This window comes from Manacus candei, unplaced genomic scaffold (genome assembly GCF_025592945.1).
Source record: "Manacus candei isolate 608988 ecotype Guabito, Panama unplaced genomic scaffold, ASM2559294v1 h1tg000149l, whole genome shotgun sequence".
In the NCBI taxonomy this organism is placed as follows: domain Eukaryota; kingdom Metazoa; phylum Chordata; class Aves; order Passeriformes; family Pipridae; genus Manacus; species Manacus candei.
The window spans coordinates 566,115-588,665 of record NW_026138197.1 but is presented as its reverse complement, the minus strand read 5'-3'; the positions used below and the strand labels follow the sequence as shown (position 1 = coordinate 588,665).

At 67.4% G+C, this 22,551-nt stretch overlaps 3 protein-coding genes across 3 annotated transcripts; 2 read left to right on the top strand and 1 right to left on the bottom strand.

Moving 5' to 3' along the window:
- Nucleotides 1-650: 650 nt before the first annotated feature.
- On the bottom strand, nt 651-2,245 carry NDUFB11 (NADH:ubiquinone oxidoreductase subunit B11). Its single transcript, XM_051772044.1, has 3 exons — nt 2,080-2,245; nt 1,509-1,639; nt 651-862 (listed from the first exon to the last, which is right to left on the bottom strand). The coding sequence occupies exons 1-3, from the start codon at nt 2,230-2,232 to the stop codon at nt 739-741; spliced, it is 408 nt and encodes a 135-aa protein (XP_051628004.1). The 5' UTR covers nt 2,233-2,245; the 3' UTR covers nt 651-738.
- Nucleotides 2,246-2,475: 230 nt separating this feature from the next.
- On the top strand, nt 2,476-19,252 carry RBM10 (RNA binding motif protein 10). The gene is given in 27 exon segments (XM_051772055.1): nt 2,476-2,540; nt 2,873-3,107; nt 3,459-3,615; nt 3,696-3,887; nt 4,530-4,599; nt 6,007-6,080; nt 8,571-8,657; nt 8,998-9,062; nt 9,449-9,455; nt 9,543-9,696; nt 10,238-10,398; nt 10,702-10,799; nt 11,360-11,459; nt 11,626-11,827; nt 11,956-12,089; nt 12,432-12,528; nt 12,823-12,914; nt 13,454-13,621; nt 14,015-14,161; nt 14,540-14,605; nt 15,017-15,097; nt 15,099-15,212; nt 15,761-15,829; nt 16,246-16,347; nt 16,808-16,907; nt 17,440-17,910; nt 18,355-19,252. Coding segments are annotated over 24 exon segments (2,478 nt in total). The 5' UTR covers nt 2,476-2,540; nt 2,873-3,090; the 3' UTR covers nt 16,832-16,907; nt 17,440-17,910; nt 18,355-19,252.
- On the top strand, nt 17,856-22,532 carry CFP (complement factor properdin). The gene is made up of 10 exons (XM_051772054.1): nt 17,856-17,910; nt 18,355-18,426; nt 19,271-19,415; nt 19,765-19,941; nt 20,289-20,362; nt 20,642-20,815; nt 21,343-21,546; nt 21,683-21,794; nt 22,109-22,257; nt 22,386-22,532. The coding sequence occupies exons 1-10, from the start codon at nt 17,856-17,858 to the stop codon at nt 22,391-22,393; spliced, it is 1,170 nt and encodes a 389-aa protein (XP_051628014.1). The 3' UTR covers nt 22,394-22,532.
- Nucleotides 22,533-22,551: the final 19 nt, after the last annotated feature.

The window sequence follows — 22,551 nt, the reverse complement described above, 5'->3', positions numbered from 1 at the left end:
CGGGGGGCTATGGGAGGCACAGGGGGGTGGGGGGACCCATGGGGGATCTACAGGGGCGATTTAGGAACCTAAAGGGGGTTTGTGGTGTGTAATGGAAGCTTACCAGGGCCTATAGGGGCCTACGGAGCATATATGGCGAACCATAGAATAAAAAAAAACTACAAAAGTTTTTAAAGAGAATAGAGCAAATTATAGGGGACTATGGCAGGGTCAGGGGGCGTCCCTGATGCAGGAACATCTAGAGCGGTCCAGGGGTCTGAGAGGGTCTGCAGAGCAACATGGGGCTGTGGAGGGGCTGTAGGGGGGAGTCACAGAGCGTCCTATGGGGGACCTGAGGGGTTCCAGGGCCCTGGGGGGGGGCGAAGGGGGTGTGGGGAACCTCGGAGATCCGTAGGGCCTCATTGGGGAGTTACGGGGAGCTCGGGAGGGGGCTGTAGGGTGAACGGCTCTAGGGGCCCGTGGGGGGCTCCAGAGGCCCGTGGGAGTGGCCACATGGGAGAGGTCGGGGCCCGGGAGGAGCCATATCAGGAACACGTGATGTCGCACGCTGATGACGTAACGGCACCGTGAGAGCAGCACGGCGACACAGTCCCATCTTGGCGACCCCCCCCTCCCCCTTCTCCGTACCCCAAAAATAAAAGACCGACACATGACGAAACCCAGCGCTTTATTCACAGACCGACAGTGGGAACCCCCCGGCCCCCCAGGGGGGACCGCGGAGACTCGGGGTGGTCCAGGTCACTCCGGGGGGGGCAGGGAGAGCCGCGCGGGGTCGTAGTAGTTGGAGGTGAGCAGGGGCAGCCCAGCCGCTCCCCGCTCCCGCACCTGGATCTCGGCCTCGCGCCGGGCCCACTCCATCAGCCTAGGGGGAGGAGACAGCCATGGGGGGCAGCTCCTGCCAGGGACCCCCCACACCCTGGGGATCCACGTGTCTGGGGATCCCAAATCCACTCCCCCCCGGTCCAACTCCCTCCCACAGAGCCCAGGTGTCCCTATAGATCCTTATAGCCCCCCATACCCTCCCACAGGGTTCTGTAGCCCCCCCAAACCCCTCCCGCCCACAGATCCCCCCCAGCCTCCCGTGACACCCCGTAGGTCCCCAGGGTATCACAGAGCTTTCCATACGGCCCAGGGTCCCCCATGGGCTCGTATAGACCCCCAAGGGCTGCCAGGGGCCCAACAGACCTGAAAACTCCAAGGGAATCACAAAGGACCGCCGTGGGCTCCAGAGAGGCTCTCAGGGATCCCCAAATCCCCCCATAGGCTCCTATTGAATGCCTCTGCGCCCTGCAGACCCCAATAGACAGCCCAAGAGCCCCCAAGAGCCCCCTACACCCACAGACTCCAATAGACCCCCCAGGAGCCCCATACACCCCACCATGGGCTCTTGTAAACCCCAATAGCAGATCTGGAAGCCCCCCCTACTCCCTATAAGTCTCCCCCCCTAGTCTGGGGCCACCCCTCTACCCCCTTCAGCCCAGGGGGTTTCCCAGGGTGCCCTGACGGACCCGTAGTCGGGCAGGTAGTGCAGGAACACGGAGCCGAGAACGATGGCGACAGAAACCCCGGTAAAGAACACCGCGTGCATGTTCAGCGCGTCAACATCGGGCTCGGCTGAGAACCCGTGATAGTCGGGGTTCTGCGGATGGGGGGGATAAATGAGGGCCCTGTCCTTGAACCCCTCCCAGGGACCCCCCCTAGGTGTGTGTGTCCCCCCCCGGTTCCCTGCCATGGACCCCCAGGTGTGTCCCCCCTCCCCACCCAGCCCTGGCCCCGCCGCTCTGAAGCCCCGCCCCCAATACCAGGCCCCCCCGAACACAACAAGCCCCGCCCACAACCTTTATCCATCAATGAGCCCCCCTCAAAGCCCCGCCCCCAGCGCGTGGTTCCGCCCCATACAAAGCACCGCCCTCTGAACCCCGCCCACTAGCGAAGCCACGCCCCCTCCCCAACCATCCGCTGTCATGGAAACCCCGCCTGTTCCCAAGCCCCACCCCCTGGACTCCCCCTTGTGAGGCCACGCCCCCATTCCCCAAAGCCCCATCATTCGCGGTTTGCCCTTGGCTTGCCCCCGCCCACCTTCTTCTGCGCCGCCAGCATTGGCTCCTCCTCGTGCGGGTCAGCGCCGAGCGGCCGCGGCAGCGCCAGGGCCCCGCTCGGCCCCGCGGCGCGGCCCCGGGCCCCGCCGGGCAGCGCTCGCAGCGCCCGCAGCGCCCGCGCCAGCGCCGCCATCTTCGCCCGCGCTCTGCCCCGCCCCTTCCGCCCGCGTCGCCTAATCGGGACGGCGCTCCCTCGCAGCGCCCCGCCCCCCGCGCCGCGGAGCCAATCACAGCCCTCCACTGTCGCACCGCCCTTGCCCTTTCTGGGTAGACCCCGCCCTCCGGCGCGACGACCAATGGCGGAGCGAGAGGCGGAGATGGGCGGGCATCGCGACCAATGGAAGGGCGGAGGGGGCGGGCGCGCGGGCCGGAGCAGGCCGGGTGGGAGCGGCGCCGCCATTTTGGCGTTCGGGAGCGGCGGCGGCGGCGCCGCGCGGGCAGGTCCGGGCGGCTCGGTGGGGCGGGGCCGAACGGGAGGGGCGGGCAGCACCGGGAGGGGCGGGATTTCTGGGAAGGGCAGGCATGACCGGGGAGGGGCAGGAATGACCGGCAGGGCCGGGATTACCGGGAGGGGCGGGGCTGCCGGGAGGGGCGTGTCTTACCGGGTGGGGTGGGGTTGACCGGCAAGGCCGGGATTACCGGGAGGGGTGGGGCTGACCGGGGCCCCCCGCGCTGATGGGGAGGGGGTGGGACCCAGGGCTGAGCGCGCGTTGTATGCTAATGATGGGGCGGGGCATCACGGGGGCTCCTTCCCCCTCTCTTCTGCTGTGCAGGTCTCAGTGACTCCCAGTTCATCCCATTTCCCTCGCAGTCACCCCCTGGACGCTTCCCAGTTTGTCACAGAACCGTCTCTTCTCATTCCGTCCCAGTACGTCATCGGTTCATTCAGATCCTTTCCAGTTAAACTCAGGCTCTTCCAGTGACTGCCCCCAGTGGTCCCAGCTTTCCGTTCCCAGTCTGACCAGTTGCCGCCCCCACAGGTGTCGGTGCCATGGAGTACGAGCGCAGGTAGGGGGGCCCCAGGGGACCCCGAAACCAAGGACCTGGGAGGGAACATTTGGGGAGCTCTCAGGGGACACTTTCAGACTCTCCATGGAGGATATTTTGGAGACTTCATAGGGAGCAAAGTGACATTGGGGACTTCGGGTGGGAGGGGCCATTTGGGGACCCCACAGGGGACACATATGGGGACATTTGGCCACCTCTGGGGGTCTCGGTGACCCCCAACAGGGGGGTGATTTCACTGAGCACCACCAAGAGGCCATTTGGGTTCCTAGGGGGGAGATGTGAGGACGATCATTGGGGACCCCCAAAGCTGGAGAGGACCTCGGTACCCTCTGACCCCTCTCCTCTCCACAGGGGTGGCCGTGGGGACCGGACAGGGCGTTATGGGGGGGCCCCGCCCCCCCCCGAGGATGGATCCCGCACCCAGAGGGACCACGACTATCGTGACATGGATTATCGGGGCTATGGGGGACCCCCAGATGGGCCCCCTGCCCCTGGGACCCCCCCGCAGGTGAGCGTCAAACCCTGAGGGGGCTGTCGGGTCACCCTGCGGTGGGTGCTGGGACCCCCCAACACCTCCCTCTCCCACAGGCCTCCTACGAGGCCGCGGAGCCCCCCCGGAAGCGGGACCCCCCCCGGGACCCCCCTGTGGCTCCCGCGCTGCCCTTCGGCGCCGACAGCGACTACCGGGACCAGGATTACCGGGAGGGCCCCGAGGAGGAGCCGCGGGCCAGCACCATCGTCATGCTCAGGATGCTGCCCCAGGCGGCCACCGAGAACGACGTGAGCCCCCAGCCCCCACCGTGGCCCGACCCCGCCCCCACAGCAGCCCCGCCCACGGCCCGGGATGGCCCTGCCCCCCCCCAGCATGGACCCGCCCCATGCAGGGATGGCCCCGCTCTCTGCCAGAGATGGTTTTGCCCTAAATATGGGATGGCTCCACCCCCTGCCAGGGATGGCCCCACCCCAACCCACTGAGTCCCGCTCCCATTCAGAGTGGCCCTATTCCTTCCCTAATACCCCTGCCCTATGTATGAGGTGGTCCCCCCCCCTTTTTGCTGAGCCCCGCCTGTGTTCTCACTGGCCCCGCCCCCTCCCCACTGAGCCCCACCCCAACCCAGGCTGGGCCCGCCCTCTGAGCCCCGCCCTTGTGAGGACAGTGTCCCTTCAAATCCCACCAGGGCTCTCCACCAGCAGCCCCTCCCCTTGGCCTCCCAAATTCAGCTCTACCCCAGGAAGCCACACCCCCTTTTCCCTCAGGCCCCACCCCCCGGTACTGACAGTTCATAGTGGGAACATTTGGGAGCCCCCTGGAGACACACGGGGATCTCTTGGGTGGGACCTGGGCAAGTTTTGGGGTGTTTGTAGTCCCCCCTGTGTTCCTCCTGATGTGGTTCTGTCCCCGTGTCCCCCCCGTCCCCCCAGATCCGTGCACAGCTCCAGGCCCAGGGGGTGCAGCCTCGCGAGGTGCGGCTGATGCGCAACAAGTCCTCAGGTGAGTCTCACCTGGGCTCGTTCTGCACATCTGGGCCCTTCTCTGCACATCTGGGCTCTGCTCTGGGGGAGGGGTGGGCACCTGGATCCCCTTTAGGGTGTGGGTGGGGGCACCCAGACACTTGGATCCCTCGGAGGGGGTTGGGTTTGTGGCCTGCCCAGCTGGGGGGCACCCAGGGGTGCTGGTCGTATCCCCAGAGGCACCCAGGGATGCTTGTCCCATTTTTAGGAGCGCCCAGGGGTTCTGTTCCTGTTCCCCAGATGTGCTTCTGCTAGGCTTAGGGGGCACCTGGGGTACCAGGCTTGTTTCTAGGGGCACCCAGGGGTGTGGCACCAGGCTCAGGGGGTATCAGAGCTGCTGATCCTGTCCCCAGGGGCACCCAGGGGTGCCTGTCCCCTCTCTAGGAGCACCCAGGGGTGCTGGTCCTGTTTCCCAGGGGCACCCAGGGGTGCTTTTGCCAGCCTTAGGGGGCACCCAGGGGTGCCAGTCCCATCCTCAGGGGCACCCAGAGGTGCCTGTCCCTTTCAAGGAGCACCCAGGGGTGCTGTGCCATACTTAGGGGGCACCCAGGGGTGCCCGTCCTCTCCCAGGTGGCACCCAGGGGTGCCAGTCCTGTTCCCCAGGGGCACCCAGGGGTGCCAGTCTCATCTCTAGGAGCACCCAGGGGTGCTGATGTGGACTTGGGGGACACCCAGGGGTGCCCATCAGGTCCCCAGGGGCACCCAGGGGTGCTAATCTTATCCCTAGGGAGCACCCAGGGGTGCTGTGCTGGAATTGGGGGGCACCCAGGGGTGCCCATCTTGTCTCTAGGAGCACCCAGGGGTGCTGGTCCTGTTCCCCAGGGGCACTCAGGGGTGCCAGTCCCTTCTTCAGGAGCACCCAGGGGTGCTGGTCCCACATCTAGGGGCACCCAGGGGTGCTGCACCAGATTTGAGGGCCACCCAGGGGTGCCCATCACTTCCCCAGGGGCACCCAGGGGTGCCATCTCCACACTCAAGGGGCACCCAGGGGTGCTGGAGCCCTTCCAGGAGCACCCAGGGGTGCTGTGCTACACAGAGGGGGCACCCAGGGGTGCCAAACCCAAAGCTGGGGGCACCCAGGGGTGCCCATCTTCAGTCCTAGGGGCACCCAGGGGTGCCAGACCCTTCCCCAGGGGCGCTCAGGGATGCTGAGCCCTTCCCAGGGGGCACCCAGGGGTGCCCAGACTCTCGAGGGGGCTCAGAGGGGTCTGTAGGAGCTCCCGGGTTTCCTTGGGGGGTCCCAGAGGGGTCCCGGGATCACCCAAACCCAACCCAGGGGCTTCCAGGGGTGCCCATCCCCACCCCGTGGGGTCCTGGGAGCACCCAGGGGGGCCCTTCCCCAGCCAGGGGGTCCCTGGGTGCCCCCCCAACCCCCCGCCCGTTCCAGGTCAGAGCCGCGGCTTCGCCTTCGTCGAGTTCCACCACGTGCAGGAGGCGGCGAGATGGATGGAGGCCAACCAGGTGGGGGAGGGGCAGCGGGGGGGAGGGGCTGGAGGGGTGTGCCTGGGCCTCGTGGGGTGTGCCTGGGCCTCGTGGGGGGGTACTGGTGTTACTGGTCTGTACTGGTGTCCTGGGTGTCAGGGGCCACGTTTGTTTCCTTGTGACCCTGTGAGCATTGTGTGACACCCTGGGGTGCCCCTGTGTGGGATCTGAGCCCCTGGGTGACACCCTGGGGTGCCCCTGTGTGGAATCTGAGCCCCTGAGTGACACCCTGGGGTGCCCCTGTGTGGGATCTGAGCCCCTGGGTGACACCCTGGGGTGCCCCTGTGTGGGATCTGAGCCCCTGGGTGACACCCTGGGGTGCCCCTGTGTGGAATCTGAGCCCCTGAGTGACACCCTGGGGTGCCCCTGTGTGGGATCTGAGCCCCTGGGTGACACCCTGGGGTGCCCCTGTGTGGGATCTGAGCCCCTGGGTGACGCCCTGGGGTGCCCCTGTGTGGGATCTGAGCCCCCGAGTGACACCCTGGGGTGCCCCTGTGTGGGATCTGAGCCCCCGAGTGACACCCTGGGGTGCCCCTGTGTGGGATCTGAGCCCCTGGGTGACACCCTGGGGTGCCTCTGTGTGGGATCTGAGCCCCTGAGTGACACCCTGGGGTGCCCCTGTGTGGGATCTGACGTCCTTGGCTGAGGACTGAGCCCCTCGTGCGAGACCCTGGGGTGCCCCTGAGTGCTTTGTGTGACAGACTCCGGTGGGTCTGTGTGGGAACTGATGTCTGGGTGGCACCCTGGGGCGTCCCTGTGTGCGGACTGAGCCCCTTTTGCGAGGGCAGAGCCCTTCGGGTGCCCCCCTCGGGTGCCCCCCGCGCGCTGCAGTGCAGGAGGATGGTTGTGAGACCCTCGTGCAAATGCTGAGCTCCTCGTGCCCCCCGTGTGAGCCCTGGGGCAGCTTTGTGCCAGCCCTGGGGTGGTCTGGGCGAGCCTTGGGGTGCTCTGGGGGCTGTGGTGTGAGGGCAGCCGTGAGCCCTGGGCGGGCCTTTGTGCTGGTGGTGCCAGCCCTGGTGCTCCTCGAGCCTGCCCCGGGCCAGCCCTGGTGTGTTCTGGTGGTCCCTGCTGTGTCCCTCCGTGCTGGCTCCTGGGTGGGGCCCTGGTGCCAGCCCTGGGGCGGGAGCTGTGCCCACTGGTGCCAGCCCTGGTGTGGAGCCTCGTGCCCTTCGCGTGTGGGCTGTTCTGAGGGTCAGTGGGAGGCCTCGTGCCGTTGTGGTGGGAGCTCTGGTTCCCCTGTGTGGGCTCTGGTGCAGCCCTGTGCTGGTGCTGGTGCAGGTCCTTGTGCCCTCTGGGGCAAATCCTGGGGCTGGGGGCCCTGGGGAGAACCCCAGGGGAGCCCTGGTACCCCCTCGTGCCCCCCGGTGCCCCCAGTGTGAGGGCTGTGTGACCTGGTGCCACCATTGAGCCCCTGGTGCTCCCTGATTCAAGGCTTGGTGCCCCCCTGTGCTGGTTTACAGGTAAACTGGCGGGAGAAACGAACCCAACTCAAAAGGAAGTGTAAGTCAGAGTTACAATTTAATAACAATAGTGCAAGGAGTACAATTATCCGGAGAAACAATTGGTTTTAACCCACAAACCCCGGCTGTATAACCCAGCAGCCTGGGGCACGAACAGAGTGGTGTCTGTTGGCCCCCGTGCTGAGCCCCACGTGGTCCCCCTGAGTCCAAAGGAGAAGGAAAGGAAGGCCTGTTGGTGAGAGTGCTGGTCACAGTCTGGTCGAGGGTGCTGGTCACAGTCTGGTCGAGGGTGCTGGTCGCAGTCCGGTCGAGGTTCTGGTCCTCCTCTGGATCCAAGAAGTGGGGCCCAGAAGTGCCAAGACCCCAAGATTATACACCCTGAGGTTGGAGTGGGAATGCCCAGTCCCTCCCCCAGGGCAGGGAGTTCCACAAGGGGTGATTGTGAGCTGGGAGATACTTTTGGAATCCTTGGTGGCCCATTAGCAGAGGTGACCCCTCAGGCTGGGTGTGGAGGTGCTGCTGACTCCCTGGAGGGGAGTTATCCCACCTGAGGCATTGGTGTGAGGACAGGAACATCCTCCTGTCTCACAGGCTTCCTGACCCCCAGGTTATGTCCTGAGGGATCAGGGGTGCTGTGGGCAGCTGCTGCAGATGGTCTGTTGTTCCCAGTTCCTGGGAAATGACGTGGAGGGTGTAGAATCCAGAGTTTGGGTTACACCCACCCAGTGATGAACTGCTCCTGGCTGCTCTAACTAGGACACCCCCACCATGAGCTCTGATGCCCCCCAGAAGAAGTCCTGGTGCCCCCTCTGGTGTCCCCCAATACAAGTCCTGGTGCCCCCCTCCTTCGAGCCGTGGTGCCTGCCCCGTGTGTCCCCCCCAGGCCAGGCTGACCATCCTGGGTCACTGTGTGTGTCTGTGCCCCCCTGACCTGCTCTGTGCTCCCCCTGACTGACCTGTGCCACCCCTGACCTCCCCTGTCCCCCCCTACCCCCACTGTGCCCCCCAGGCCGGGCTGACCCTCCTGGGGCACCGCGTGTCCCTGCACTACAGTGACCCCAAACCCAAGATCAACGAGGACTGGCTCTGTGCCAAGGTGAGAGAGCCGGGGGCATTGGAGTGGGGGGTGTCCTGAGGGGGGAATCTGGGGGGTCCTGGGGGTTCTTGAAGGGATTTCTGGGGGTCCTGGGAGGAATGGGGGGCTTAGGGGGTTCTAGGGAGGGTGCAAAGGGGTTGGTGGGGGCTGTGCAGGGCTTTGAAGGGGTTCGGAGGGTCCAGGGGGCAGACGGGGGGTCCTGGGGAATCTTGGGAGGGTGTCTGAGGGTGTCCAGGGGGGTTTCAGAGTGTGATTGTTTTGGGGTGCTGCAGTTGGGAGGTCTCTGGGCAGGTTTGGGGGTCCGGGGGGCTCTGGGTGTGACGGATTTGTGGGGTCTCAGTGTGGGGTGCAGAACTTCAAACGACGTGAGAAATGCTTCAAGTGCGGAGTCCCCAAAGCTGGTGAGTGACTCCAAACCCTTGGGATTCACCCCAAAACCCTGTGGGCCCCCTTTCACTCCCCTGCACTGCCCCAAAAGTGGCTGTTCTCACCCCAAAACTATTGGGCTTCTCCCCAACACCCAGGAGATCCCCCAAATTCTCCTAAACTTGCTTCCTGAATTGCTCCCAAATTTGCTCCTAAACTACCCTGAGGGGTCCCTAAAACTGCCCTGGGGGTCCCCAAAGCTGTTGCAGGGAAAGGGGAGGAGTTTGGGGGTGAACTGAGGAATTTAGGGGCTCAGGTAATGAACTGGGGGGGGGGAGGGAATTGGAATTGGCGGGCGGGGGGTGGTTTGGGGTTCACAGCCCCGGTTGGGGGTTTGCCCACAAAATTTGGGGGTGACCATCCAGTGCTGGGGTCCAACCCCCCAGCTGGCGGTTCACCCCCCGTTTTGGGGCTCAGTGGCTGACGGGGGTCCCGGGGGGCTGTTTTGGGGTGCAGAGGCAGAGCAGCGGGGCCCGGGGGGGCCACGGCCGGAGCTGGTGCCGGGAGGGGGGGGGGCTGCTGCCCCTCCCCCAGGCCTATGGCCCCACACTGGGGGGGCCCCCTGGGGGATCCCAGGGGGGCACCGAGCCCGGAGCCGATAACGCCAATGACAGTGAGTTGGGGGGACCCTCGGGGGGGGTTAAGGGCATTTTTGTGATGGTCTTTGGGGTTCTGAGGCAATTTGGGGACATCTCAAGGAGTCTTGATGTGATTGTGGGGGTCCTGAGGGATGTATGGGGGTTTTGGGGAGTTCTGGAAGAGGTGAAGTGGGACTTGAGGGCTCTGGGGGGAGTCTAGGGAGGGCTGAAGGGGCTGACGGGGATCCTGTGTCTTGAAATGGATTAGTGGAGTCTGGAGGGACACGGGGGGATCTTGAAGGGTCTTGGGGTGATTTAGGGGGTTCGAAGGGGCATGGGGGGGCCTTTGGGGTCTGTGGGCAAGTCCAGGGGGAATTTAGGGGGTACTGGGAGCCTTGAGGGGGGTTTGGAGGATCTGGAACTGGAGGGGGGTGGTCCAGAAGAGCCTAAAAACAGATTTAGGAGGGTCTTGAGAGTGTTATTAGAGCCTTGGGGGTGCCTGCACATCTCGGTCCCCCTCAAACCTGGCTCCCCCTGATACTGTGTGTGTATCCCCCCCTGCCCTGCCCCCCTCAGCCATCATCCTGCGGAACCTGCACCCCCAGAGCAGCCTGGAGTCCATCCTGGCCGCCCTCGCCCCCTTCGCCGCCCTCTCGGCCGCCAACGTGAGGGTCATCAAGGACCGGCAGACGCAGCTCAACCGCGGCTTCGCCTTCGTGCAGCTCAGCACCATCGTGGTGGGGGCCTGGGGGGGCCTGGGGGGGCCTGGGGGGCTGGTCACCACTGGGGGGGGGCTGGAGGGGGTTTGGGGCCCTGACCACCATTGTCGGGGGCCTGGGGGACCCGGGAGGGCCGGTGACCGTCGGGGTAGGGGCTGAGGGAGCCGGGTGGTCCCAGAAACCCAAACCCTTCCAGACGGCCGGGCCTTGTCCCCGGGGTGTCCCACACGGGGCTGTCCGCGGGGGGGGTGGGACACCGGGGCCTGTTTGGGGTCTCCGCCCCACCACTGTGACCGTGGGGGCCCCCCAAACCCCCCCCAGGAGGCGGCACAGCTGCTGCAGATGCTGCAGGCCCTGCACCCCCCGCTGCACATCGACGGCAAGAGCATCAACGTGGAGTTCGCCAAGGGCTCCAAGCGGTGAGAGCCACACCCAGCCACGCCCCAGCCCGGGCCACGCCCCCAGCTCAGCCCCACCCTCCCAACCACTGCTGGCTGTGCCTTGGCAGAAGCCACGCCCCCAGCCTGGCCACGCCCACATGGCCACACCCCCAGACGGGACTTGACTGGCACAGGCCACACCCCTGGACAGGCCACGCCCCAGTGCTAGGCCATGCCCTAAAAGCCTTGGCCCCGCCCCTTGACCCAGGGCCCCCCCCACTAGTACAAACCCACCCCCATCCTCACCCCCTACAACCCCAGGCCCCGCCCATTCTAAGCCCCGCCCACAGGCCCAGCTTTAGGACACCCTGGACTGCCCCAAGCTCTCCCTACAGGTGCCCCAAGCCCTGCCCCATAACCAGCCCTGCCCCATAACCAGCCCTGCCCCATTGCACTATCCACCCATAAGCCTCGCCCACCACCGTGAAGCCACACCCTCTCTGCTGGGTGGGAACTCCCACCCTGATGCCCCACCCACTTCCCTTAAGCCACGCCCACACAGCCCTTGCCCCGCCCCTGACTCTCGGCTCCACCCCCAGGGAGGTGCAGGGGGCGGGGCCAGGGGAGGGGCCGCCCCGCGCCAGCGCCGCCTCCGTCGCCTCCACGGCCATCGCTGCCGCCCAATGGGCGCTGTCACAGGTGGGCGGGGCCGGGGCGGGGCGGGGAGTGGTGCAGTGGGAGGGGCTGGAGTGGGTGGAGCTCACTGAGGGGGCGGGGTCTGGTGAGTGAATGGGGTGGGAATGGTGATGTGTGGGCGGGGCTTGCAGTGGAGGAGGCGTGTCCTGATGTGGCCCCGCCCCCACAGGCAGCCCCAGGAGGGGACTCTGCGTGGTCGGGGGGGGAGGAGCCAAACACCGACTTCAGTGGCTTCTACCAATCGGAGGAGCCCTTTGCTGGCCCCGCCCCCACCATCTATGGCTCCGCCTACCTGAAGGGCGGCTCGGCCCCGCCCCCCGGCCCTGCCCTGACGGGCCCCACCCCCAGCAAGGCCGATGGCCCCGCCCCAGGTGAGTGGCCCCGCCCCCTCAGGTGTGTTCCCAGGTGTGGCCCCGCCCCCAGGTGTGGCCCCGCCCCCAGGTGTGGCCCCACCCCCCAGATGAGGTGGCACCTGCCGAGCGTTTGGCGCCCCCTGCAGGTCCGGAGGAGCCGGCACAGGACCCCGCGGGGGGAGGGGGGGGGCCCTTCTCCCGCCCCCCCCCCGGCGGCCCCCCCTACCCCTCCCCCACTGCCGAGACCCCCACGGCGACACCCCCGGGAGCCCCTGGACAGGTGGGTCCCCAAAATCGGGGAGGGGTCCCCAAAAGTGAGGGGGGAGGGAGAGCACCCCAAAAGTGGTGGAGGATGGGTGGGGTGTCCTTAGGAGTGAGGGGTGGGAGAGGAGGGGAGGCCCAACAAAGGGGGGAGGGGTCGAGTTCGGAGGGAACCCCAAAAATTGAGGAAACTGAGGGTGGGCTGCAAGTGGTGAGGGGAAAGGGAGAGCTTAAAACTGGGGAGGGGGGGGATGGAAATGGGGTGGGGGGACCCCAGAAAAGGGCGGACTCAGGGGGACTTGAGGGTTCAGGGGGGATTTTGGGGGTGGGGAGTAATTTTGGGGTCCTTCATCCCCCTCAGGTCTACTCGGGGCCCCTCAAGGCTGAGACCCCGAATGTGGCCCCCACTGGGCCCCCCCCGGCCGCCCCCCCCAGCACCGAGCCCTATGGCCAGTACCGTGAGTGGGGGCTGGGGGGCTTTGGGGCGTCTTTAATGGAGGCTTGGGGAGAGCTTGGAAGGACTGTTGGGGGCCTGAGGCCTGGGGGAGGGTCCTGGGAGGGGTTTGGGGGGTCCTGGGGTGGTCTAGGGGGATGTTGACGGGGTCCTTGGTGGTTTGGGGGGGTCCTGGGGTGGTTTTAGAGGGTCCTGAGGGGGACTTCTGGAGTGCTGAGGGGAGTTTTGGTGGATCCCAAGGTCTTGGGGGCTGTCCCAGGGTTTTGGGGTCCTCCCTGACCCCCCCGTGCCCCCCCAGCCGTGCCCGACGTCTCCACCTACCAGTACGACGAGACCTCAGGGTACTACTACGACCCCCTGACCGGCCTCTACTACGACCCCCACTCCCAGGTGGGACTTCTGGGGGGGCACAGGGAGGGACTGGGGGGGCGGGGGGTCCTCCCCACTTGTCGAGCACGGTTTTGGGCCAAAAAAGTGCGGTTTGAGGCTGAAAACAGTGTTTTAAGGCTGGAAAGTGTTTGGAGGAAAACTGACATATTTAAGGACTTTTTACAGGTTTGTTTGAGGCCAGTGGGAGGTTTTTGGGTGCAGGGGAAAGTTTTGGGGTACAGGAGACACGTTTAAACCCTTCCAGCCAAATCTTGGGCCCGAACAGCGTGAACTTGGGCCCGAAATGTCTTTTTAAGGCTGGAAGGTGTTTTGAGGTGAAAAAGGGGGAGTTGGGGAGCATTTATGGTCCTGTTTTGGGGCCCTGGGGGTGATTTTGGAGAGCAGTGGATGATTTTCGGGGTGCTGCGGGTGCTACCGGGGCTCCAGAGGGCCCATCTTGGGGTGCAGGGAGATGGTTTTGGGGCCCTGGGGGGAATGGCGGGGGTCCAGAGGGCCCATCGGGGTGCAGGGGTCCCCCCTGACCCCTCTGCCACCCCCAGTACTACTACGACGCGGGGGCGGGGCAGTACCTGTACTGGGACGGGGACCGTCGCACCTACGTGGCCGCGCCCCCCGCCGAGCCCACCCCCGGCCCCCCCGGCCCCCCGGGCCCCCCCAAAGAGCCCAAGGACAAGAAGGAGAAGCACAAGACCAAGACGGCCCAGCAGGTTTGTGGGGACCCGAAAAACGGAGGGTCTGGGGGGGCTCAGGAGCCCTCACGGGTTCTTAGAAGTGAGGGGAGAGACCCCAAGAGCGGTTCTGGTTATCAGGGACTCCCCCTGTACCGTGGGGGGGGCCCTGATATGTTCTGGGAGTTACCACAGATTCCAGGGATGCCCAAGAACCCCCATGGACCCTCCCCCACCCCAACAGCATCGGGGGCGTCCTCAATATCCCCTGTGGGTCCCCCCACAGCCCCCTAGCCCCCGCCGTGTCTCCCCCCATCACCCCCGGGTGCCCGCAGACCCCCAGTCCCCCCGCCCGCCCCATCTCCCCCCTTGGGGGTCGGGGGTCTCTGGGCCCCCCGGGGTGCCCCCGGCCCAGCAGCCCCCGGCCCCCAGATCGCCAAGGACATGGAGCGCTGGGCGCGGAGCCTCAACAAGCAGCGGGAGAGCGGGCGCAGCGCGGGGCCCCCCCCGGCCCCCCGCGAGGACGAGCGCAGGGAGGCGGCGGCGGCCGACGCCGGGTACGCCATCCTGGAGAAAAAGGTGGGGCTGCAGGGGCCGGCGGGGACGGGGGGAGTGCCTGAGGGGGCCGGTTGGGGGGCTGTGGGGGTTGTTTGAGGGGGTTTGGGAGAGGCCTGGGGGGTTCAGGGAGGGCTGGGGGGCTGTGTGGGGGGCTGGGGGTGGCATGGGGCCGTATGGGAGGGGCTGTAGGAGGGGCTGGGGGTGTTACCTGGTGGGTGCTGGGAGGCAGTGGGGGTCTGGGGGTCCGGGGAGGTGGCGGTGGGTGCTGGGTGGTGCCATGAGGGTCTGGGGTTGCTGGTGGAGGGGAGATGCTGGCTGGGGGGGTGATGTGGGTGACCCATGGGGGCACTGTGGGGCTGCACGAGCCCCCCAACCCCCTTGACCCCCCCTCCTCCCCAGGGGGCTCTGGCTGAGCGGCAGCACCTGCCCCTGGAGCTGCCCCGGCTGGCGAGCGACGAGCGGCTGGTGAGACCCCCAACCCTGAACCCCTCAATCCTCTGCCATCCCCCTGACCTCCCTGACACCCCCCGGACCCTCCAACATCCCACAGACCCCTCTGACACCCACTGGACATCCCCTGGACCCCAGACACCTCCCCTGAACCCCTTGACATGCCCCCTAAACCTCAACACCCCCTGAAAAACTCCCTGGGGTCTGGGGTCTTCTACAAACCTCCTCCCCAAACACTCGGGGTCCCCCCGGATCCCTAAACCCACCCCCCACCAGAGACAGTCCAGACACCCCCAGACACCTTAGACCCCCCCGGATGCTGAGGACCCCCCTCGTTCCCTTTATCCCCCTCCCCTGGCCCCCAGCTCCCCACACCCCTTTCTGCCCCCCAAAGCCCCCCAGCCCCTCTGACCCCTGTTCCCCCAGAGCCCCCCCCGCGGGCTGGTGGCCGCCTACAGCGGCGAGAGCGAGAGCGAGGAGGAGGGGGAGCGGGGGGGGGGGCCCGGGCCCCCCCGAGGAGCCGCTGACAGACTGGGCCAAGCTGGCGTGTCTGCTGTGCCGGAGGCAGTTCCCCAGCAGGGAGGCCCTGCTGAGGCACCAGCAGCTCTCGGGGCTGCACAAGGTACCCCCAACCCCTCAAATCCGGGGGGGCACCCTGGGGTGATGGGGATGCTCCCGGAGAGCAGGGGCCCCCCAAGGGCTGGCAGGGTCACACTGAGGGTGTTGGACCCTGCTGAGGCACCGGCAGCTCTCAGGGCTGCACAGGGTACCCCCAAACCACCCCAAATCTGGGGGTGCATCCTGGGATAAGGGGGACACCCTCAAGAGATCAGGAACCCCCCTATGGCCTGGTAGGGTCACACTGGGGGGTGTCAGGTTTGCACCAGCAGCTCTTGGGGCTGCACAAGGTACCCCCAAACACCCCCAAATCTAGAAGGGCACCCTGGAGTAATGGGGACCCCATGGGAGAGCAAGGAGCTTCCCCTGGACTGGTGGGACCCCGGTGAGAGGTGTCACAGCTCTTTAAGGGGGGTTGGGGGACCCCCTTGTGGTCTTAGGGACCCCCCGGGATGTTGGGGGGATATCAGGGGCTCTTGCAAGGTTTGGGGGACCCCCTCCCGAGATCTTGGGGAGCCCCAGTAACGGGGTGTCCCCCCTCCCCTTCCCCAGCAAAACCTGGAGCTGCAGCGCCGGAGCCACCTGCCCCCCCCCGAGGGGCCGGAGCGGGGGGACATGGAGGTGTCACATGGGGGGCACGGGGGGGTGAGGGGCAGGGGGCACCTGGAGGGGTGGGGACACCCGGGGAGGGGGAACTGAGGGGCATTCCTGGGAAAGGGGGGATCCCAGTGTGGCAGGGGGGGAACTTGGGTGGGCACCCAGGGGACCGGGGGGACATGGGGTCAACTGGGGGGGCCCAGAGCACCCAAGGACGTTGGGGGGCACCCATGGGGGGGGGGGGCACGAGGAGGCAGGGGGAGGGCTAGGGCCATCCATGGGTGCTTTGTGACCCCTCAATGGGGTGGGGGGCACCGATGGGGCTGGGGGGGCCCAGGGGGTTCGGGACCCCCCACGAGTGCTGTGTGACCCCTCAATGGGCTGAGGGGCACCCATGGGGTCCTGGGGGCTGGGGGCACCCATGGGTGCTGCCCCCCTAGATGAAGTACCGGGACCGTGCTGCCGAGCGCCGGGAGAAGCAGGGGGGCCCCGACCCCGAGCCCAAGCGGCGCAAATTCGGGGGACCCCCCCCCGCCCTCTGGGTGAGCACCTGACACCCCTAGGGCACCCCAGGACTCAGAGGGGAAGGGGGCTGAACATGGAGGGCTGGGGGACCCCAAAAGTGGGAGGGGCCCAACAACTGAAGGTGGGGTGAATGACCCCGAAATGGGGGTGGGAGGACCCCAAAGGGGGGGGGAGACACACCCAAAAATTGGTGTTATTGGATAGCAGACCTCAAACTGGGCCCTGCAGACTGGGTGCTGTAAGGTGAGGAATCCCAAAAATGTGTGGTAGAGACCCCAAAAGGGGGTACTGTGGTGTGGGGGGGGTGTCCCAAAGGGGGGGGTGTTGGACCCTGAAAATGGGTGCTGTGGGGGAGGGACCCCCAAAACTGGGTGTGCAGACCCCAGTGCTGGTGCTGGGGGGTGCTGGGACCCCCATGGGATTGGGGTCCCTGGAGCAGTGCGTGATCCCCAGTGACCCCCCCCATGTGCCCCCCAGGGATGCAGAGGGGCCCCCCCGTGAGCCCCCCCTGGGCTGTCGGATGCTGCAGGCGATGGGCTGGAAGGAGGGCAGCGGGCTGGGCCGGAGGAGGCCGGAGGTGACAGGGGGGGACAGGGGGGTCAGGAGGGGGACAGGGGGACAGGGGAGGGGTGGGATGGGGGCAGACATGAGTGGGATGTAGGGGGGGTATGAGGGGGCACAGGGAATAGGCTGGGCTGGAGGAGGCTGGAGGTGACACCAGGGGACAGAGGGAGACAAGGGGGACGTGGGAGGACACGACGGGGACGTGGGGTGATGGGATGGGGGGACAACGCAGGGACGTGAGAGCTGACAGGGAACAGGCTGGAATGGCAGGGGCTGGAGATGACCCAGGATGGGGGGGATATGGGGACACTGGGGAGGACAAAGGGACTCGGGGGGACAGCGGGACATGGGGACACTGGGGACAAGAGAAAAGGGTGGGACAGGGGTACACGGGGAGACACAGAGGACAGGCCGGGGTGGCAGCTGGAGGTGACACGGGCGAATAGGGGCGACACGGGGGGACACTGGGAACACGGGGAGGGGGCGGGGGGTTCATGTTGGGGGGGTTGCACCACGTGACCTGTGTGACCCCACTGTCCCCACAGGCTCCCACCCGGTCCCGCCCCGGGGGGCTGACACGTTTCAGCGAAGGCCCCTGAGCCCCCTGGACACACCCACTGTGAGGACACGCCCTTCCCTGGACACGCCCTTCCCCGGGCGTGCCCACCTGGGTCACGCCCTCCCAGGGGCCACAATGTCTGGGTTCCCCCCAAAGGGGTGTTCCCCGACCCCCTCCAGCGTCACCCTGGGTGAGGGCACCTCGAGGGGCCCCTCCCCCCAGCGTGGCCCCACCCCTTCCCCCTTTCGGTTTTGGTGGTGGATTTTTTTCTAATAAATGAGTGAAAAAAAGCGGAATTTGGGGCTGGAATGGGGGGAAGGGACAGGCCGCTGGGTCCTTCCTGTGGGTGGGACCCCCGGAGTTCCCTCTCCTCTCCCTCCCCACTGTCCCCCACTTCTCCCCATGGCGCCCGTGGGGCTGATCCTGCTGCTGCTCTGCGCTGCCCTGGGGCCCAGCGGTACTGGGGGGACTGGGAGGGCCTGGGGGCCTGGGGGGGACTGGAGGGGACTGGGGGGACTGGAGGGGAGCAGGGTAACTGGGGGGGACTGGGGGCACTGGGAGGGCACTGGGAGGACTGGGATGGAGTAGGGGCACTTGGGGTACTGGAGTGGACTAGGAGGGCACTGGGGAGACTGAAGGCACTGGGGGGGACTGGGAGGGCACTGGGGACTGGGAGGGCACTGGGAGCACTGGAGGAGACTGAGGGGATTCTGGAAGCACTGGGGGCCTGGCAGAGGGAGGGGGAAGTGGAGGGTTAAAGGGCGCCGGGGGGCACTGGGAGGGGCTGGAGGTGGCTGGGTGGGGAGTGGGGGATGCTGGGAGTGATGCTGGGCAGTACTGGGAACACTGGGGAGCATTTCCTCCAGTGACCCTTTGTGACCCCTCATGGTCCTGCCCCCAGCGGCCACGCCCGTCTGGTGTTTCGCCCGATTGGAGGAGGCTGAGGGGGGCGGGGCCTGCGTGGAGCTACTGGGTGACGAGCCCGTCCCATTGGCTGACTGCTGCCTCAACCCTGCCTACGGCTACAGGCTCCGCCCCCATGGCCGCTGCCTCTCCTGCCGGTTAGCCCCACCCAAAATGAGCCCCGCCCACAACCAGCACCGCCCACAAGTCCCACCCACAACAAAGCCCTGCCCACTAAAAACCACGCCCACCTGACCCCCCTCATCTCACCTCCATGGCCACGCCCACAAACCCCTTCTAGCCCCACCCCATTGGATGAGCTCCACTCAAGTGACCACACCCAGTGCGAAAGCCCCTCCCCCTGTGAGGCCACACCCACACCACTGAAGCTCCACCCACCAACGCCCCCCCTGCTCCCAGCCCTGCCCTCTCATGCCCTGCCTCTCTTGTGCCCCACCCAGAGGACTTTGAGCAGGGCTGGGGGACACCAGGTGGCCTCAGGTGCCACCAGGGGCCACTGGGGGACACCCAGTGCCACGGGATGACTCCAGGTGACACCGAGTGACTCTAGGTGACTCCAGATGACACCAGATGGCACCAGGTGACACTGAGTGATGCTGAATGACCCCGGGTGACAGCGGGTGACACCAGGTGACACTGACACTGGGTGACACCAGGTGACACCGGGTGACACTGAATGACCTCATGAGACTGCCGGTGGTGCCGTGTGACCCTGGGTGACACCGTGTGACCCTGGGTGACACCGAGTGACCCTGGGTGACACCGTGTGACCCTGGGTGATCCCGTGTGATACCGGGTGACACTGAATGGTGCTTGGTGACCCCGGGTGACCCTGGGTGATGCCAGGTGATGCCGTGTGACCCTGGGTACCCCATGTCCCCAGACAGGGTGAGTGGGGCCCCTGGGGCCCCTGGAGCAGCTGCTCAGTGACCTGTGGGGAGGGGACGCAGCGGCGGGGACGCAGCCGGAGCTCCGGCGGGGACGACGGGGACAGGAGGGACTGGCAGCTGCAAGCGTGTCACCTGCCCTGCTGCCCAGGTGGGACATGGGGACACATGGGGGGAAGTGGGGGGGACGTGGGGGGGACACAGGGGCACATGAGGGGACCTGGGGAGGCCATGGGGGAACAATGGGGATATGTGAGTTCATAGGGTGAGATGAAAACATGGGGGGAAATGGGGACACAGGGAGACATGGGGGGACATGAGGGATGTGGGGAGACAGAGGGGTCGTGGGTGGATGTGGGGACATGGGGGGGACACAGAGGGACACGTGGAAGACCACGGGGGGATATAGGGGATATGGAAGCAATTCGAGGGGACATGTGGACATTGGGGGGGACACGGGGGACACGGAGGACGTGGGGGTGACCCGTTGGTGTCCCCAGAGCCGGGGGGCTGGAGCCCCTGGTCGCCGTGGGGCAGCTGCTCCGTGACGTGTGCGCTGGGGGCCAAGAGGCGCAGCCGGAGCTGCACCAACCCCCCCCCCGTCTGCGGGGGCAGCTGCGGCCCCGGGGCCACCGAGGAGACCCGGGAGTGCCTGGGCAGGGTCCCGACCTGTCCCGGTGAGGGGGAGAGGGGCACGGGAGAGGGTTGGGGAGGGTTGGGAGGAGGGGATGAAGAGAGGCAGATTTTAGGGGTTGGAGTGGAGTAGGATAAGAGGGGAAGGGGTGTGGGGGGGGGAAGGGCAGAAGGGGTAGCAGTGGGAGGCAGGGGGGTGGGAAAGGCCGGGGGTGGGGGAGAGGTGTGAGGGCGTGGGGGTGGGGGATGGGACTGAGCCCCGCCCCCTCGCAGTGGGCGGGGCCTGGGGCCCGTGGGGCTCGTGGGGCAGCTGCTCTGGCACGTGCTGGGGGGCGGGGCCAAAGCCGAGGCGGAGCCGCAAGCGCCTCTGTGATTCGCCGCCGCCTTCGAGGGACCCGCCCGGGGCCCCGTGTGCCGGGAGCGCCGCCGACAGCCAGGAGTGCCCGGGGCTGCAGCCCTGCCCTGGTGAGACCCCCGGCACCCCCAAACTGCCCCGGGACGTCCCAGACCCCCGGGACCCCCAGGACCCTCGGGAGCCCTGAACTCCCCTGAAACATCCCGGACCCGCAGGACCCCCAGGACTCCCTCATGAACCCCAGGACCCCCTGGGACCCCCAAACTCCCCTGGGACATCCTGGACCCCCCAGGCCCCCCCGGATCGCCCATAACCCCCCCACCCCTGAGTGGCCCCCCGCGAGAGGGGGCGTGGCCTGACGGCCCTGACCCCGCCCCTCCCTCCCGCAGTGGACGGCGCGTGGGGGGCGTGGTCAGCGGCCACGCCCTGCCCGGTCACGTGCGGGCTGGGCGGGGTCACGTTGCGCCGCGCGTGCGACGCCCCTCCCCCCCAGCACGGCGGCCGCGCCTGCGCAGGAAAAGACACCCGGCGGGGGGTCTGCGGGCCCCTCGGGGCCTGCCCCGGTGAGGGGCGGGGCTTTAAGGGCGGGGCCAATTGGGGCGGGGCCTCCAGGGCGGGGCCTCTGGGGGATGGGCTTTGTTTTGAAGGGGCGGGGTCTGTGAGGGTGGGGCTCTGGAGGGGCGGAGCTTCAAGGGGATGGGTTTTGGAGGGGCGGGGCTGGAGATGGGTGTGGGTTTGGAAGGGCGTGGCTTTGGGGGGGGGTTCGGAGGGGGCGGGGCCCGGGCGGGCACTGCTGCTCAGCTCTGGTTGAGGGGGCGGGGCTCCAGCGGGGAGGGGCGTGGCCTGGGGAACTGTGACATGGGGGCGGGGCAAGTCCTGGGGCGGGGCTTGGCCTTCAGGGGCGGGGCTCGAAGAGGGGATGGGGGGGCCCAACCCACTGCCATGGGGCACCCACAGGGCACCACGGGTCCCCTTTGCTGTGGGGTCACCACACCTCTGCCCTCGCTGTGGGGCACCCACCCCACCCCCGTCCCCTCCACGTGGGTCAGGGCAAGGCCCCCCGGCCCCGCTGACCCCCCGTGCCCCTCAGAGGTGCTGCACTGGGGGCCGTGGGGCCCCTGGAGCCCCTGCACCCGCCCGCTCTGGGAGTCCATCGCCTGCAAGAGCACGGTGGGGCAGCAGCGGCGCACCCGGGCCTGTGTGGGGCACGGCCAGGGGGGGCCCTCGTGCCCCGCCGAGGGGGGGCTCGGCACCATCCACGTCCGGGCCTGCTACAACATCCACAACTGCCTCCGTGAGTGACCCCCGGCCCGCGGGGCCACCCCAGAGCTGCCCCGGAGCCGCCTCACAGGGCTCGTTTGAGCTCTGGAGCTGCCCCGGAGCCGCCCCATGGTGTGGGGCTGGGGGGTGACGCTGCCTTGTGCCCCCAGTGCATGGGAACTGGTCAGACTGGAGCCCCTGGGGGCTCTGCACCCCCCCGTGTGGGACCAGCCCCACGCGGAGCCGCAGCCGGGAGTGTCGGGCCACCTACCCCTCCTACAAGTGCGTGGGGGGCTGGGGGGGGCTGGGGGGGCTCTGTGGGCCAGGGGGACTTTATAAGGCCTCTATAGGGCCAGGAGGGCTCTGTGTGCTGGGGAGTCTCTATGGGGTGTCTGGGGGGTCTCTGGGGGGGCTCTTCGGGAGCTCTAGGGGATCTCTGTGGGGTTTCTTTGGGGTCTTTATAGGGTCCCTATAGGGTCTCTTCGGGGTCTCTCTGGAGGTTCTCTGGGGTCCCGGTGGGGTCTCTCTGGGCTGTCTGGGGTCCCTGTGGGGTGTCTGGGAGGCCGTGGGGCCCGGGCTGACCGTGTCCCCCGCAGGCTGACGGTGACAAACGTGGGCAGCAGCGGGAGCAGGAACGTGACGTTCTGGGGGACGCCGAGGCCGCTTTGCGAGCCCCTGTTGGGGCAGAGGCTGCGCCTGGAGGAGACCCGGCCCTGCCTGCACGTCCTGCCCTGCCCCCCCGACGGTCAGCGGGGGGAGGGGCGGGGGTCCCCGGGGGGAGGGGCAGAACACGTGGGTCCCTGGGGGGAGGAGGGGGGCAGCCCTCGGATTCGAGGTCCCCTGTTTACCCCCTGCCCCCCTCCCGCCCCCCAGAGGAATGAGGCTCCCGGTGACCTCGCGGGACCCTCCTCGGACCCCAAACTCGCCTGGATTTCCCCCGGAACGCGCTTGGCTCCTCCCCCCGACCGTTCCCCCTAATAAAGACCCGGCACCAAAGCGGCCCCCGACGGCCTGGGGGGGTGTGGGGGAGCGAAATCCC